Source organism: Ranitomeya variabilis, chromosome 2 (assembly GCF_051348905.1).
Source record: "Ranitomeya variabilis isolate aRanVar5 chromosome 2, aRanVar5.hap1, whole genome shotgun sequence".
NCBI classification, from domain to species: Eukaryota; Metazoa; Chordata; class Amphibia; order Anura; family Dendrobatidae; genus Ranitomeya; species Ranitomeya variabilis.
Genome location: NC_135233.1, coordinates 637,090,459 through 637,109,040, shown reverse-complemented (window position 1 = coordinate 637,109,040; position 18,582 = coordinate 637,090,459). Strand labels below are relative to the sequence as shown.

Here is an 18,582-nt window from a genome sequence, read left to right as displayed (position 1 = left end):
TTCTATGACCAGAGTGCAACCTGGCAACTCCGAAAACAGGTCTCTGTTCCGAAAAAGCAATTCTTGGCACTGCTGCTTCAGGCAGGTGATAGTGTATTTGCCACCTTCCATGGGTCTCTATCTTGCTATGGCTTGATCAATTGATGTGCTATACCTGGTTGGGCTTCCTTCTCCCCAGTTGGTAGACTTTATAAGTGACCTTGCCAATCTTTTAAATCACTTTGTTGGGGTCCTGCCATCTGGCTAGAAATTTGCCATCTACCTTGGGTAACAGTACCTGATCTCCAGGGCAGAACTGTCTCACCCTTGCTGACTGGTTGTATACCTGTGAATGTACTTTTTTCCGCTTGGAGTAGGTGTTCTTTCACAATAGGCATCACTTCAGCAATGCTTTCTCACATTTGGGTGACATACTCAATTCTGTTCTGAATTACTTAATTTTTATTAGCCAAAAGCAGAACATGTTGGAGCAAACATGTCAAAGTCCACAGATGCATTCTAGGTTAACACAGGTGTGGCTCAGGATGCAATCGCCGTCTTGATTTTTGTATATGTTCACTTTGTATATCTTCATTAATTCTTTACATCCTTAACATCTCATCATCTTCATCATGAATGGAGTCCCTAGGTCCATTAGGTCCCTAGGTCTACTTTTTAGACAACCCAGTCCTGGAAAAGATAAGGACCAACTCCCGAGGTATACCCTTAACAAAGGAGTTTCACAATGGTACGGGCCTCCGTATACCATGTAGCAGAGTCCAGGACCACGGGATATACTGACAGAATTGAGCAGGAGTCCCACATCCATGGCTATGTGATCAAATGGGACCTCAATGATGGGCAATGGCACTAAGGGACTACCAAAGTGAGTCACTGGGGAGCACTGGCAAGTGAGACAGGACCTACTATTGTATGAACTATTGTTCATGATTTCTCTGTGACAATTGGGCCAGTAGAACTTATGGAGGGTCCATTCCTGGTTTTGTCTACCTCCACATGAACACAACGCATGGGTCAGGTCTAACACCTTACATCTGTACAGCTCTGGCACCAGTAATTGCTCGATCACCTCGCCTCTCTGCTTGGTGACCCGATATAATAACTCCCAATTTACTGCAAAATATGGATATCGGATGTCAGCTCCTGACTCTTGAGCAACGCCATTAAGTACAGACACATTATCATTCGCTCCTTTAAGAGCTGGACTCGGGATGCTGCCTCATCCTTATCGCCAACCAACACACAAAATGGAAACCTGTCAGATTCAGGCTGCGTTGAGCTTTCTTTGAGGGTGACTTGGCTATTGTCTGAGTAACCAAGCAATCCCACTTTCCCCTGCAACCCACAAAACAAGACAAAGTCCCGCCCTGTTATAACAGGGTGTAATAGGTTATTGACTATTCCAACCTCATGGGACTCAGTGATACAGTTTGTGTCAATGACCACTTGAGCCAAAGGGCAGTCTTTAGCATCCCAGTGTATACAGCGGATGGCCACCATCTTAACAGGAATCATCCGGTGAAGAAGTGTGGCCCTCACAAGAGTTACCAAACTTCCCGAGCCTAATAGATCAGCTATTGGCACTCCGATCACGGATACAGGAAATGCCTATGGCCTCTGCCCGGGTTGAGGGTCAGCACTGCAGGCAGGGTTTGCAAAATATGAGCAGTGCTGTCTATGCTGCAGTCCATAGGCTCGAAAGACGTGGGATAAAGGGCGGCTATGTGACCTGGGGTGTAACACCGCCAAGAGAACGCTACTAGATGGGGCCTTTGGGGCTCAGATGCTTCCTGGGACCTTGGAGACCCCTTGTGTGTGACTCTAGTTTCCTCATTTTTGGTGTCAGCCCCCTATGGGAACCCCAGTACAGAGAGGTTAAGATCCCTTGCTTCCCCCAAGAAACTGTAAACCGCCTGTTACCTTTCCACCAGGCCTACCAAATCATGAGCATTCTGGGGATCTCCCTTGGCAACCCTGTGTTGTACCAGTCTTAGAAGGGAGTGTATGAACCTGTCCATGACAATCTGCTCCATCATGTGCGCTGGGGACAAGGATTCCGGTTACAACCACTGTTTAGCCAGGTGTAATAGGTCAAACATTTGGAACTGGCGAGGCTTGTCAATGTGATAGGCCCAGTGGTGCACCTGTTGTGCCCAGACAGTCAGAGTTACTCCTCAGCACTCCAAGATCTCAGTTTTCAACTTGATGCATTCTTTTGCATCCTGCATGACCAGTCATAATAGACCTTCTGCAGTTCCCATGTGAGATATGGCAGCAGAACCTCTGCCCACAGCTCCGGAGGCAGTGTCCTTCATTCCACGACCCTTTTAAACACCATCAAGAATGTCTCAACATCACCCGAAGTCATCTTTTGCAAAGATCTCCTTACAATCTTTCTCATGTGTGAATCATCACCATGACTTGTGGGTAAGGCGGTTTCCCTGCCGCGGACAGCCTCTGCCAGACGTTCCATCTGCCGTTGCTGCTGCTGCACGTGTTGTATCAGGAGTCTGTTGGTCTCCTGCTGGACTTGCTGCTACATGTTAGCCTGAACCAACTATTTGATTAACTTCTCCATGGCTTCAGGCTGTCCTTACTCAGGACAAGCAGTTTCCAGACTGCAATCAACTGTTTCCTCTTGGATCTCTGCCTGCATTAGAAGCACCAATTCTAAGGGATCAGCTCTCTGGTAGACATTGATGCACACATAAGGGTCCAGTTTGTTGGCTCAAACAAGGTTGCGGTTTATTAATTGTCCATAAACCGTCCAATTTAACACAACAAAATAACCTCTTCTGGGTACAAAAGGTAGAACAGAACCAAAACGGAAAATAACCAGTCCATATATAGCACGGGCTCAACCATTTAAACGTCAGACCTTCACTCATTCTCTAGCAGAGACTGAGCCCCACAAGCAAGATATTTTACCCTTGCATGCACTGTGTCCTAATGATACAGCTGCACTTCACTAGATCTGTCGAACCACGCTCCAGTGTGGGGATATGTGAGTAGCCAGTCCCACCCATCTCTTTGACACGCCCTATTAACTCTCTCGGCACTATACGTGCTGAAGCCTGCTTTTCCAAACTTACATCACCGGGCTACCAGTATCGATCAGGGCCGGACTGGCCATAGGGCACTTCTGGCAAATGCCAGAAGGGCCGGTGCCAGTGGTGGGCCGCTCAATCCGCCGCCCCCGCCGTCGCATTCAACTATACCGGCGTATAGACGCCGGTACAGTTGAATGCAATGATGGAGGAGAGAGCGTCTACAGACGCTCCTCTCCCATCATTCCCCGCTCTGCCTCTGACACTGCGGGTGCGCGATGATGTCATATCATCGCGCACCTGCTGTGTCCCGGGCAGACTGCAGCTGCTGAGACAGAGACAGGAGCAGGAACCAGGAAGCAACGCTGGGCACGAGGAGAGGTGAGGAGAGTTTTTTTTTTTTCTGGACTGTGGGGCCATTCTCGGAGGAGGTGAGGGGAGGAAGAGAAGATATGTGGGCTGTATATAGTTCTCTGTGGGCTGTGCTCTGTGCTGTATACTGCTGTGGGCTGTATATAGTTCTCTGTGGGCTGTGCTCTGTGCTGTATACTGCTGTGGGCTGTATATAGTTCTCTGTGGGCTGTGCTCTGTGCTGTATACTACTGTGTGCTCTGTGCTATATATAGTTCTCTGTGGGCTGTGCTCTGTGCTGTATACTGCTGTGGGCTGTATATAGTTCTCTGTGGGCTGTGCTCTGTGCTGTATACTGCTGTGGGCTGTATATAGTTCTCTGTGGGCTGTGCTCTGTGCTGTATACTGCTGTGGGCTGTATATAGTTCTCTGTGGGCTGTGCTCTGTGCTGTATACTGCTGTGGGCTGTATATAGTTCTCTGTGGGCTGTGCTCTGTGCTGTATACTACTGTGGGCTGTATATAGTTCTCTGTGGGCTGTGCTCTGTGCTGTATACTGCTGTGGGCTGTATATAGCTCTCTGTGGGCTGTGCTCTGTGCTGTATACTACTGTGTGCTCTGTGCTATATATAGTTCTCTGTGGGCTGTGCTCTGTGCTGTATACTGCTGTGGGCTGTATATAGTTCTCTGTGGGCTGTGCTCTGTGCTGTATACTGCTGTGGGCTGTATATAGTTCTCTGTGGGCTGTGCTCTGTGCTGTATACTGCTGTGGGCTGTATATAGTTCTCTGTGGGCTGTGCTCTGTGCTGTATACTGCTGTGGGCTGTATATAGTTCTCTGTGGGCTGTGCTCTGTGCTGTATACTGCTGTGGGCTGTATATAGTTCTCTGTGGGCTGTGCTCTGTGCTGTATACTACTGTGGGCTGTATATAGTTCTCTGTGGGCTGTGCTCTGTGCTGTATACTACTGTGTGCTCTGTGCTATATATAGTTCTCTGTGGGCTGTGCTCTGTGCTGTATACTGCTGTGGGCTGTATATAGTTCTCTGTGGGCTGTGCTCTGTGCTGTATACTACTGTGTGCTGTATATAGTTCTCTGTGGGCTGTGCTGTATATAGTACTCTGTGGGCTGTGCTGTATATAGTACTCTGTGGGCTGTGCTGTATATAGTACTCTGTGGGCTGTGCTGTGTATAGTACTCTGTGGGCTGTGCTGTATATAGTACTCTGTGGGCTGTGCTGTATATAGTACTCTCTGGGCTGTGCTGTATATAGTACTCTCTGGGCTGTGCTGTATATAGTACTCTCTGGGCTGTGCTGTATATAGTACTCTGGGCTGTGCTGTATATAGTACTCTGGGCTGTGCTTTATATAGTTCTCTGTGGGCTGTGCTGTATATAGTTCTCTGTGGGCTGTGCTGTATATAGTTCTCTGTGGGCTGTGCTGTATATATTATTTTGTGGGCTGTGCTGTATATATTACTTTGTGGGCTGTGCTGTATATATTACTCTGTGGGCTGTGCTGTATACTACTGTGTGGACTGTGCTGTATACTTCTACGTGGGCTGTGCTGTATACTACTGTGTGGTCTGTGCTGTATACTACTGTGTGGTCTGTGCTGAATACTGCTGTGTGGGCTGTGTTATCTACTACGCGAGCTGTGCTATAGTATGCAGGCTGTGCTGTATACTATGCGGTTTGTGCTATATAATATGCGGGCTTTGCTATATACTATGGGGAGTATATTATATTCTATGGGGGAGGCCATGTTATGTACTATGTGGCTGTGTTATATACTATTGTGGGGGTATATTATATTCTATGGGGGAGGCTGCGTTATATACTATGGGGGGCTGCATTATATTCTATGGGGGGCTACATTATATATTATGGGGAGGTGGGCTGTATTATATTCTATGGGGGTTACATACTCTGGGGTGGCTGCATTATACTCTGTGGGGTGGCTGCATTATACTCTGAGGTGGCTGCATTATACTCTGGGGTGGCTGCATTATACTCTGGGGTGGCTGCATTATACTCTGGGGTGGCTGCATTATACTATATGTGGGCTGCATTATACTGTATCGAGGACTATGGGGAATACGTTATACTATATGAAGAACTATGGGGTGCATTATACTATGGGAAGTGAATTGTACTACATGGATGACTGTGGCGGTGCATTATACTATATGGAGCACTATGAGGATTGTATTATGCTATATGGAGGACTATGAGGATTGTATTATGCTATATGGAGGACTATGAGGAGTGTATTATACTATGTGGAGGACTGAGCAGTGTATTTTAATATATGGAGGACTATAGGGAGTGTATTATACTATATGGAGGACTATGGAGCACATTATAATATATGGAGGACTATGGGGTGTATTTTACTAAACAAGTAAAATGCTGCATATTCGGATTGTTTTTGCTGGAACAAAAAGCCTTGTTGTCAGCAGCACATTGCCAGTGTAAACTGTAGATGTGCTGCTGAAAACATGATACTGTATGGTGATCTATTAGTGATCGTTCTGTCTCATCATTATTCCTCAGCTGGTGGAAAGAGGCCGGGAAACAAGCGTTGAACAACTTCAGTATTGTCGATCAAACTCGTTTAGCGGCCTGAACTCAGTGCACGTAAATACAACAGAAAGGCTTCTGTGTGATGTGCAATATGTTAGCATTTGGGGACCCATTTTAAACTTTGCCTAGGGCCCCACTTTGCCTAAAACCGGCCCTGCCTACAAGTGTACAAAGATATTATACAGTCACCATGTGACAAGTGGGCCTGTGTAACTTCAAATGCCAGGGCTGAATTTTAGTCCCAGTCCGGCCCTGGTATCGATGATATATATCCCCCCCCCCAAAGACCTGTCTGGTGGCCATCTTACAATGTAAAGCACAAGTGATCAGATGATCGCAGCTTCAATTCCTCTAAAAGGGTTATTAAATACAGTAAAAAGTTTTTAAAAAAGTATATAAAAATCTGAAAAAAAATGAAAAATTCAGAATTTTTTTCATTACTTAAAGAAATAATTCAGAATTTTTATTTGCATAATCATACTGACCTCGAGAATCATATCAGTTTTACAGTATAGTGAACATGGCAAATAAACCCCTCATCCCTAAAAAAAAAAAATTGGGAAATTGCATTTTTTTTTTGCAATTTCAATGCACTTGGAATTCTTTTCCTGTTTTCCAGTCCATCACATAATAAATTAATAATGTAATTCAAAAGTTCAACTCGTCCTGCAAAAACCAAGTCCTCATACAACTATGTGGATGGAGAAATGGAAAAGTTATGGCTCTTGGGAGATGGAAAGGAAAAAACAACAAAAGCAAACTAAATGAAAAATCGCCTTGGGATGAAGGGGTTAAATTAACATACACAAAAAAAAAATCACAAGATTGAGCTTTGAAAATATTAAAATAATAAAATCAAATTGTAAATATCGTAAAAAATAGAAAGACAGCAGCAAAATTACTTTCATTGAAGACAAAATGGGTTTCACTCCACTTCAAATCATCCTATACATTTCAGTACAACAGATGTATTTACTGTACAATCTTACCGCACAACACCATTTTCCAGTCCTCCAGCAACAACATTAACAGATATTCCCTCTGGTTGATTTGAAAATGCAATACAGGAAATTGTCTCTCTGCAATGTACATGTCCAATAAGATCACCATTTACAGTCCAAAGTCTCAGGTCACTGCCACCGCCAACTAGAAAGAAAATAAACCTTTTATAATACACTGTTCATGCTGATATATGCCTAGAATACCCAAATTATTTTATGATATCTAGTCTTAACTTCTTGTAGAGGAACAGATCTTTACTGCCATGAGTGCACAATAGTTTGTCAGCAAAAAATAAAGTGAGGAGTCCAAATTATGCGCAGATGAGATCTGGTATGTTATGGTGTAAATGATGATCCAAGTGTCACGGCAAAGAACGACATTAAAGAGGGTGTATATCATGCAAAAAATGATGGACCAAAATCTTGTTCGTTTGGAGCAGGTCCACCAGGTTGGAAGCATGTTGCCTAGTTCTAGACAGCAACTGAAACAAGAGGAGGGGTAGCAGCATAACACCTCATTAGGACGTTACAGTCTGATTCTAGTTAGTGTTAGTTGAGCATTAAGATATTCTACATCTTTACAACAAATAAACATTTGATTAGAGGAATTATTATCAGCGTCACAGAAGTATCATATTGACAAAGGGTCTTCTGTAGACTCCTAGCTGTCATGACAACCCATCGTGCCCCCCTTGATCAGGATATGGGGGCGCTGATGGGTGGAATTTGTGACGTGCGTCCGGTTGTTAAAACCCGCTTTCAGAAACTGACAGCGGGATCTTACTGATTAACAGCCGCGGTCTATGGATGCCGGCCACGGTCTTCTGCAGACCCCCGATTGTCACGCCAACCCATCGGCGCCCCGTGATCATGTGACAGAGGCACCGATGTGCGAGATTAGTAATGTGCTTCCAGTAAATGCGAGCTACATGCCACAGTCAGAGATTGACAGTGGCATTTATCTAGCTAACATTAAAAATAATGTGAGCAGGGTGCACTACAATAATGTTTAATAAAAATACGGCTCCTACATCCAGTAGTTAGGACAAAGGTACATAATAAGAGTAAAAAGAAAGAAATACATAATGATGTGCACACTCATGAACATGCAAACAAAACACAATGTTTATTGGCAAAAAGAGATATACTTTTAAAAACAAGTAAAACCATACAATGGTCCAGGTCCTAATGCTCTACAAAGATATAAATGTGCAAAATCAGAAATATGCTCCACAATCAAAAAGAAATAAAGGCTTATAAGGTACTGGGGATGCATGAACATGTATATGCCTATTGGCACTAAGAAATAAAGAAGTGTTCAGACTGGGTGAACGACTGGGATAATGTGCGATGGGGCTGATGATGCCAAAGATCAGCCCTTAATGAGATACATAGACATGACGAAGATGATCTAAGTACAAGGAAAAATACCTGCTGGCACCCAAAGTGAGGAAATCCTCAAATGATCATAGAAGCACATTGAGAGAGGGAGCATGAAAGGACCAGGCACATGGCACCACGCTTATCACCGTGTCAAGCAAGGCTTCGCCAGGGAAGTGGCGTCCCACCAGCCAGTCAGAAAGTGAACACAAGTCTAAATAAGTGTCATTACGTACTGGTGACAGTAGCGAGGCTGCTATACAGAAACAGAAGTGGAAGCAAGTGCCTCATGACGCGCAGTGTCAGTAAGGGCAGATGTCTCTGTCCTGAAATGATTAGTGCGAATGAGCAAAGAACAAGCCACTTGTACAGAATAACAAAGAGCGCAGACGGCTGCAATGCAGCATACAGAGCAGTTGTGGGCAAGTAGAATGCATGCGTGGCTCCCGGGAGGCAAGATAAGGCATACAGCCGCATATAGTAAGGACACAGGATCAGGGAATAGGGGTATAAATAGCAATTGACCTGATCAGGTCATATGCGAATAACCCCACTCAAAAATGGAGAGAAAAAAAAACCATACAAAGACACTATCTAGAAAAAAAGACTAAAAACATGTCTTTCACCCACAGAAGGAGAGGAGGTGACGCGTCGTTGGACATAGTGATGTATATGGTGTTCTCACGAAACAAGGCTGAGTGGTTAATAAAGAGTTAAATGTTGTGCGGATCCAAATCAAAGTTGTGACCATTAGTATGTATTTGTATCAGCAGCGTCACAGGCTCCTTTGTGTATATCTGCAGAGTGTACGCAGCAGGTGGTGTATATGGCCGACAGACAGACCATGCTTGGAAGACAGGCACATACAGGAGGGCAGAGGCGTCGTGATGTTGGAGTACAAGAAAAGTACAAGCTTCCCCCGGACCTTTCTTATAAAAGCTGATAAGGGAGGTATTGTGGTCTTGTAGCCACATCACATATATTTGGAGGAGACAGCTCAATGTTCCCAAGTTCTACTGCAGACTCCCCCCTGACCCGACTGGGCCTTTTGCAACCAAATTCAGGGGCCTATTGGACAGGGCTTGTGAAATGGGCATCTTAAACACTCAAGAGACAAAGTTCATATGGGTGCAACATCCAGTAACATCTACATTCTATAAGCTACCCAACGTGCACAAAAAGATCTCCAAACCTCCAGGTCATCCCATTGTGTCCAGTATTGGCAGCCTGTGTGAGAAGGCCAGTACATATGTAGACTTTTTTCTGCAGCCGCTAGTTATGTGGTTTCCTTCATTCATGAAAGATACATCACATTTTATTAAGATCTGTCGATACATCACTCTTCCTACCCAGACATTTGTGGTTACATGTGATGTGGAGTCCTTTTACCCAACACCAACCATTCTGATGAGATAAGAGCAGTCACTTATTTCCTTGACCAACAATTGAACTCTGACAGAATGCATGATTCCGTTTGTTATCAATCTTCTTGATTTTGTCCTCAGACACAACTATTTTTTGTTTGATAGGTCTTTCTATCTACAGGCCTCAGGAGTTGCCATGGGGGCCCAGCCTTTGCGAACTTTTTCTTGAGATGGCGGGAGTCCACGGTGGTTCATGGATAAAGTTCAACACTGGCTACGTTAAGTCAACAACATATTTTTTGTCTGGTCAGGTATGCAACTAGAATGCCTCATGTTTCTAGAATCTTTGAATCAGAATTCTCTGAATATACTCCTTAGCAATTCTATGTCTCCCATTTCAGCCATTTTTTGGACCTCACCATATCAGTGCAGGATGGTCATTTGATGACTAACTTGTATAGTAAACCCACCCCAACGAATTGTCTGTTGGGGTACCACAGCCTCCATCCCCTACATACACAAAAGGGGTGCCCATTGGGCAATTTCTGAGGACTAGAAGAAATTGCAAGAGGGATACAGACTTTTGCATCCAGGCACAAGAACTGATGGATATATTCAGGAGCAGGGGCTCTCCTAGAAAATTCATCTCATCGGCCTATCAACATGCCAAGTCATATATACAGGACTTGCTGCAGATTACCACCTTTAGACCGCAGGACTCCAAGCCTCAATTCATTACCAATTATAACACACAATGGACATAGGTGAGACAGGTTCTGCAAAAAAATTGGAGGATTCTTACAACTGGTCTCCAAGTCACCAATATTGTGAGCGATCGACCATTGCTCACAGCAAGAAGGGCTCCTAACTTTGGGGACATTCTCACTAGGAGCAATTATTCTGGGCCTATGGCCAAATTAAACTGAAGAGTGACATTGAGGGGGTCTTTCCCTTGCAGAGACTGTAATATCTATCTGCCAGTATATAAATAAAAAATGGGACACCTTTTTAAACTCACGGGACTCAACACAACATTCTCTGAAATTTTACATCAATTGTAAAACCACATATGTGGTTTATGCTATTATTTGTCCCTGTGAACAGGTCTATGTTCGACAAATATAGCAGGAATTGAGGAGGAGGATCCAGAAGCACTTCTCCACCATCAACCTGGCCTCCATTGACCTTGGCAAAGGTAAAACTCTTACCTGTGTGGCCGAACATTTTTTGACTCATCATTCAAGAAGGTTTACCAACACGCGTGTGGTTGGCCTGGACAGAATCATAGGGACAGGAAGGGCAGGCAGTCTACAGAGACGCCTATTACAGCCAGAGTCACAATGGATTTTTCTATTGGGATCTACATCTGACAGGATTAAATGAGAAATTATTTTTCACCGGATTCCTTGGTTGACTTTCATGTCCTTTTCATTTGTTTTATACATACACTTTTCTGTCTATATAAAGGACCCTCTAGTTGGAACATCAGTCCATCTTGATGATGCCCCCGGATTCAGCTTCCATCTGACTCTGGATACATTACCTACTTCTGGATACTCCTCCCTCCATGGCTTCTTTGGGGTTTAGCTTTACACTGTCCCATGGGCTCCTTTTCTTCTTGTCGGCCCTAAACTATCTTTATTGCCTCTCTGTGTGTCAACTAGCTCATTTTGGCCTTATTGGGCTCACATGTCATCCTAATGTGTTATCTGTATCCATCTATATCCACCACTCATCCATATTAGGTCTCGTGTGCTATACTGGCACATATGAGCTAATTATTTACATTCTTCATACATACTTTTTTAATTTACTTTATCTGTAGTTATAGCTCCTTTTTCCCTTCGGTTTCAATTGGCTCTCATGGAATTGTTTTTGGCTATCTTGCCATTCCACAGTGAAAAGGATTATTTATACCATAACTTGCTATTAGCATGTTCTGATTTCCCTGGGTGGGCTTGATACATCTCAATTTAGCTGCTATAGGTAGTATTTTATCCGCCCCCCATTTACTTGCACTTTGGATGGGTCATATATTATACTATGTGCCTTCTACTTTTTATGGATACGAATAGAGGTTTATACTAATTGGCTTTAACCACCATCAATGAATAAAATGAAGAGCAATTCCAGCTTCAATGAAAATTTTAAATTAGTTTTTCATTGCAAAAATTTGCTAAGGCTGTAGTAGCTAATACATACTGACAAAAAAAACAGAGAAAAGAGACCAGAGGAAAGAGGCAATGCGTTTCGACTGCAACTGCGGTCTTTATCCCAGCTGAAGTCTCAGTTCACATAAACCAGGTATATGCTGTACATACAAATAGACCAATCAAAGCTTTATGTCGAGATCACATTGTGCTTGTAAAAAAAACGTCCAGGAATGATCTGTTCATTAAAACCAAAATACGTAATCACGAGAATACATGTAATACATAACCATAGAAATTCAGATCACAATACAATTTTTTGCAAGACAAAACCTTAAATCAATAGCAAGAAAAAATTGAAATATCAATAATGAAACATGATCTCAATACATCTGGTAAGACCACCAAGGCATCTGGTTCCAAGCTTGTATATCCAAAACGCCTCTCGATTAAGGAGACGTCTCCGCATGTCCCCTCCATAGAAAGGTTTTTTCACTTTTTTAATACCAAAAGTCTGAAATGAAACCACGTCACATTTACGACAAGTAATAAAGTGTTTGGCTGCTGCGGACATGTCACAGCAAGTATTCATAGTATTAGAGATTGATATTTCAATTTTTTTCCTGCTATTGACTGAAAGCCTTGTCTTGCAAAAGAATTATTTTTTATCTGAATTTGCATGGTTATATAATACATGTATTGTGATTACGTATTTTGGTTTTAAAGCACATATAATTCCAGGACCTTTCTTACAAGCACCATGTGATCTCAACCTAAACCTAAAGCTAAAGGTAAAATAAAATTTAAAGGTGTTTTCCCCAAGACAAAGTACATTTTAATCAACAGATGTGTTAAATAAATATTTCTGTGCTGAGATCTTAGGCTAGTTTCACACTAGCGTTCGGCAGGGCTGTGGATGGCAGCCTTCTTCCTCTGTTAAGCCCCGCCCACTACCGCACCTCTTCCTTCATCTCCGCCTACGTCCTGCGTACCCTATCTTTAACATTGGGCAGTAGCATCTATCTGCAGGGGATCCGAGTGTTGTCATAGCAGCCGGAGGTCGCATGATGACCTCCGCGTCTGCCAGCTTTGATGGCCTGTTAGACTCAGCCAGCAGCTGAGTCTAACTTGCTATCTGCAAGTGTAAAACTATAATAACCTTTATTTTTATATAGCATTAACATATTCCGCAGCGCTTTACAGGTTGCACACATTATCATCACTGTCCCCGTTGGGGCTCACAATCTACATTCCCTATCAGTATGTCTTTGGAATGTGGGAGGAAACCAGAGAACCCGGAGGAAACCCACGCAAACACGGGGGGAACATACAAACTCCTTGAAGATGTTGTCCTTGGTGAGATTTGAACCCAGGACTCCAGTGCTGCAAGGCTAACCACTGAGCCACCATGCTGCCCAACTGACAGGTCTCATGTAATGCAGTACATGTGTATTGCAATGCATGAGACCAGTGTTCAGAAAAATAAAAATTGAAATCCCAATCCGGGACTAAGTAAAAAATTAAAAAAAACAAACAAACAAACAAAAAAAAAAGTAAAAAAATGTTTTAAAACTATTTAAAAAAAAATCACAAAATAAGTAAAAAAAAAACAACTAAAAACAATAATATTAAACCAATAAATACATACATTTATGTAAAAACAATAAAAGTACAGGTATTTGGAATCGCCGCATCCGGAACGTCTCGACCTGTAAAACTGTAGTTAACCCCTTCAGTGAACATGGTAAAAAAAAAGGAACAAAAAAACTTAGCTTTTTCATCATACCGTCAAACAAAAAGTGGAATAAAACGTGTTCAAAAAGTCAAATAGAACGTCATCTTGCCCAACAAAAAACAAGCCGCAATAGAGCTCTATCAACAGAAAAATAAAAAAGTTATAGCTCTCACAATAAAGTGATATAAAAACTATTTTTTTTTTTATAAAATGGTTTTTATTGGGTAAAAGCGACAAAACATTAAAAAATCTAAATACAGTATTGCTGTAATCATACTGACCCAAAGAATAAGGTTGCCTTATCGATTTTACCACACGCAGAACGGCAATAAAAAAACAATTCCTGAATTGCTGATTTTTGTTAATTCTGCCACCCAAAAATCTGAATATGCAAATTGCCTCTTCTGAGAAAAAGAGGACTTAACTCTATAGCACCACCTGTTGGAAGTAGCGATCCTACAAGTCACAATCAACCCTTTAACGAGTCGTGCAATATGACTTAGGATAAAAGCCAAACCAGTATCTCAATTCGCAGACACGGTGTTTCGGGCTGTTGGCCCTCGTCAGTGCGAAGCATGAGAACTAATTTGGCTAGGTGAGAGGCTCTGGACTGCGGTCTAAGGGGTAATGTTTCTCCTTATGGAGAGTGACATACCAGCTGGCTTGTCAAGGTAAGGAGGCTTATTCGCCTTGCAATGCTCCTCTGGGAAATTAAATATGCAAATTGCCTCTTCTGAGAAAAAGAGGACTTAACTCTATAGCACCACCTGTTGGAAGTAGCGATCCTACAAGTCACAATCAACCCTTTAACGAGTCGTGCAATATGACTTAGGATAAAAGCCAAACCAGTATCTCAATTCGCAGACACGGTGTTTCGGGCTGTTGGCCCTCGTCAGTGCGAAGCATGAGAACTGATTTGGCTAGGTGAGAGGCTCTGGACTGCGGTCTAAGTGGTAATGTTTCTCCTTATGGAGAGTGACATACCAGCTGGCTTGTCAAGGTAAGGAGGCTTATTCGCCTTGCAATGCTGCTCTGGGAAATTAAATATGCAAATTGCCTCTTCTGAGAAAAAGAGGATTTAACTCTATAGCGCCACCTGTTGGAAGTAGCGATCCTACAAGTCACAATCAACCCTTTAACGAGTCGTGCATAAGGAGAAATGTTAACCTTTAGACCCCAGTCCAGAGCCTCTCACCTAGCCAAATCAGTTCTCGTGCTTCGCACTGATGAGGGCCAACAGCCTGAACACCGTGTCTGCGAATTGAGATACTGATTTGTCTTTTATCCTAAGTCATATTGCACGACTCGTTAAAGGGTTGATTGTGACTTGTAGGATCACTACTTCCAACAGGTGGCGCTAAAGAGTTAAGTCCTCTTTTTCTCAGAAGAGGCAATTTGCATATTTAATTTCCCAGAGGAGCATTGCACGGCGAATAAGCCTCCTTACCTTGACAAGCCAGCTGGTATGTCTCTCTCCATAAGGAGAAACGTTACCCTTTAAACATCTGAATAGAAAGTGATAAAAAAAGTAATGTGCTCCAAAATGGTACCAATAAAAACGTCAACTTGTTCCACAAAAAAACAAGTCTTAACACAATAGAAAAATTAATAGTTATCTAAATATGGTGATGCAAAAACTTGTTTTTGTAAAAATAAAAATCTTTAAGTGTGTGACAGCAGCCAATAATAATAAAAAAAAAAAATCTGGTAAAGATGTAATCGTACCAACCCGAAGAATGAAGTCATTTATTCGCAGCACGAGGAACGGAGTAAGAGAATAATAGAACCAACTCTTCACCTGCTGTTGAATTTTTTTCATTATGCCTCCTAAAGATCGCAGTAAGGCTTGGCTCACATTTCTGTGTAAATTTCTGAAATACGTGATTCAGATGGAATCCACGGCAGAAGATTCCCTATAATGAGGTGGAGGCACTGTGGCCTGTCTGGTCTGTGATCGGGCGGTATCCATCTTTTTAGGTATGCATAAAATCGCAATATGCCACAGTTTTGTGCACCTCTGAAAAGAAGGACAACGCTTAACAGCGGCTTTTTTCTGGAAAACACCTGGCCAAGTGCGTTTTTTGTAAGTGTTTGCGTTTTTTCCTCACGGAAATGGGGCAAAAACGCTTTGGAATCCTTATGCAAGCTAAGGCAAGCTTCACACTAATGTTTGGCAGGGCTGCGGACGAAAGCCTTCTTACTCCGTGAAGCCCCGCCTCTTCCTTCAGCTCCGCCTACGTCTGCATGCGTCCTGTATACCCTATCTTTAACATTGGGTATGCAGGCTATGCGGATCTATGTGAATGCCTCCGCATGCGTCGTTTTGAAGATGCGCCGACCGCAAGAAAATGCAACATGTTGAGCGCAGAGTCAAGACGACGCATGCGGGGCATCTGCATACATCCGCATGGCCTGAGTACCCAATGTTAAAGATAGGGTATTGCAGGACGCAAGCAGACGTAGGCGGAGCTGAAGGAAGAGGCGAGACAGTGGGCGGGGCTTCATGGAGGAAGAAGGCTTTCGTCCGCAGCCCTGCCGAACGCTAGTGTGAAACTAGCCTAATTCAATGACAATCCTGAAGTGTTGTGCACATGATCAGCAAATTTCCTTAGAGTATTTGCAGTGAATTTTTTTCTACAGCATGTCAATTCTTTGAACGGATTTGTATTGTTTTCCACACATTGACTCCAATTGAGTCAGTAAAATCCGCAGCAAAAATGCAGTTATAAAAATCTTTGCAGATTTGTGGAGGTTCTGTTTGCGGTTTTACAGGCTTCCCATGGTGTTTCCCACGCTGTCATCTTTGTGACAGCGTGGGAAACACCGGCGCAGTGGTTCTTATCGGCAGTAACGCTATCGCCGGTAAGACCGTCGGTCAGAGCGCTGCGGGGTCACACTGTCAAATGTCAGCGTGACCCTGCAGCTGTAACTGTGACCCGTGGTAAAACGCTTACTGCAGGTCAGCAGACGTGGGCTGATGAGACACTACTCATCCCATCAGCCTATGTCTGCTGTCACTGATAACATTGATGGCAGGAGCCGCTGATGGGAGACGTAGTCTCTTGTCAGCCGGTGCCTGTGCTCACAATTTAAAAAACAAAAAACATGTAAAATAATTACATACTGTACATATTCAAATAAAAATAAAAACATATTATACTCACCTAACACCAAATCCCTGATGCTCCCGTCTCCTAGAAAAAATGTAAAATAATATATCACCATATACTCACCTTAGTGCCTAATCCCCGATACCCATGTCTCCTACAAAAAATCCAAAATAATAAACCACCATATACAGTGCCTTGCGAAAGTATTTGGCTCCTTGGAATTTTTCAACCTTTTCCCACATATCATGCTTCAAACATAAAGATACCAAATGTAAATTTTTGGTGAAGAATCAACAACAAGTGGAACACAATTGTGAACTTGAACGAAATTTATTAGATATTTTAAATTTTTGTGGAAACTCAAAAACTGAAAAGTGGGGCGTGCAATATTATTCGGCCCCTTTAACTTAATACTTTGTTGCGCCATGTTTTGCTGCGATTACAGCTGCAAGTCGCATGGGGTATGTCTCTATCAGTTTTGTACATCGAGAGACTGAAATTCTTGCCCATTCTTCCTTGGCAAACAGCTCGAGCCAGTGAGGTTTGATGGAGATCGTTTGTGAACAGCAGTTTTCAGCTCTTTCCACAGATTCTCGATTGGATTGAGGTCCTGACTTTGACTTGGCCATTCTAACACCTGGATACGATTATTTGTGAACCATTCCATTGTAGATATTGCTTTAGGTTTGGGATCATTGTCTTGCTGGAAGACAAATCTCCATCCCAGTTTCAGGTCTTTTGCGGACTCCAACAGGTTTTCTTCAAGAATGGTCCTATATTTGGCTCCATCCATCGTCCCATCAATTTTAACCATCTTTCCTGTCCCTGCTGAAGAAAAGCAGGCCCAAACCATGATGCTGCCACCACCATGTTTGACAGTTGGGATGGTGTGTTCAGGGTGAAGAGCTGTGTTACCTTTACGCCAAACATATCGTTTGGCATTGTTGCCAAAAAGTTTGACTTTGGTTTCATCTGACCAGAGCACCTTCTTCCAGTGGCGTATCCAGGGGGGGGCAGCCGGGGCGTGTGCCCCGGGAGCAGCCGACAGGGGGGCGCCAGCAGGCCGCCTGTTGCGGCGGCGGTCCAAGGAGAAGGCTCCCCGTCGGCGGAATTCTGCCGCCCCCACACTGAGATGCTTCCGTTCTCTGAGCCAGCTGTCAAATTGACAGCCAGCTCAGAGAAAGTGCTGCGCATCGGTTCTATGCCAGGAGCCTCAAACACGCGGCCCCTGAGGCAGGCATCTGCGGCCCAACGTGCACGCTAGACGAGAGGAGGCAGCATGGAGCTCTGGGACTTTTGCAGCTGCTGGAGAGCCACCCACAATGCGTCGCCATGGATACGCAGAGTGACTTCCGACAGTCCAGTGCCTGAAGAATGAGCCTCCAAACAGGAAGTGTGCAACACCTGCCACCTGGAGCAAAGGATTGAGGGGGGATGCAGAGCCTGGCTGGGAGGACAAGGTATGGGCTCTTATATACTGCGTGGGCTGCTATATACTATGTGGGCTGCTATCTACTATGTGGGCTGCTATATTACTATGTGGGCTGCTATATTACTATGTGGGCTGCTATATTACTATGTGGGCTGCTATATACTATGTGGGCTGCTATATTACTATGTGGGCTGCTATATTACTATGTGGGCTGCTATATACTATGTGGGCTGCTATTTACTATTTGGGCTGCTATATACTATGTGGGCTGCTATATACTATGTGGGCTGCTATTTACTACGTGGGCAGTGCTGTATACTACTATGTGGGCAGTGCTATATACTACTATGTGGGCTGTGCTGTATACTACTGTGTGGGCTGTGCTGTATACTACTAATTGAGGACTGAAGCAAGGCCAGGGGGCTGGA

General features: G+C 43.6%; 1 protein-coding gene across 1 annotated transcript in view; it reads right to left on the bottom strand.

Annotated features, from left to right (window-relative positions):
- Positions 1 to 18,582, bottom strand: part of LYST (lysosomal trafficking regulator) — a 591,077-nt gene that overhangs the window by 32,816 nt on the left and 539,679 nt on the right. The window contains exon 50 of the mRNA XM_077289098.1: positions 6,972 to 7,128. Within this exon, the coding sequence (XP_077145213.1) occupies positions 6,972 to 7,128 (157 nt within the window). The remainder of the gene's footprint in view (positions 1 to 6,971; positions 7,129 to 18,582) is intronic.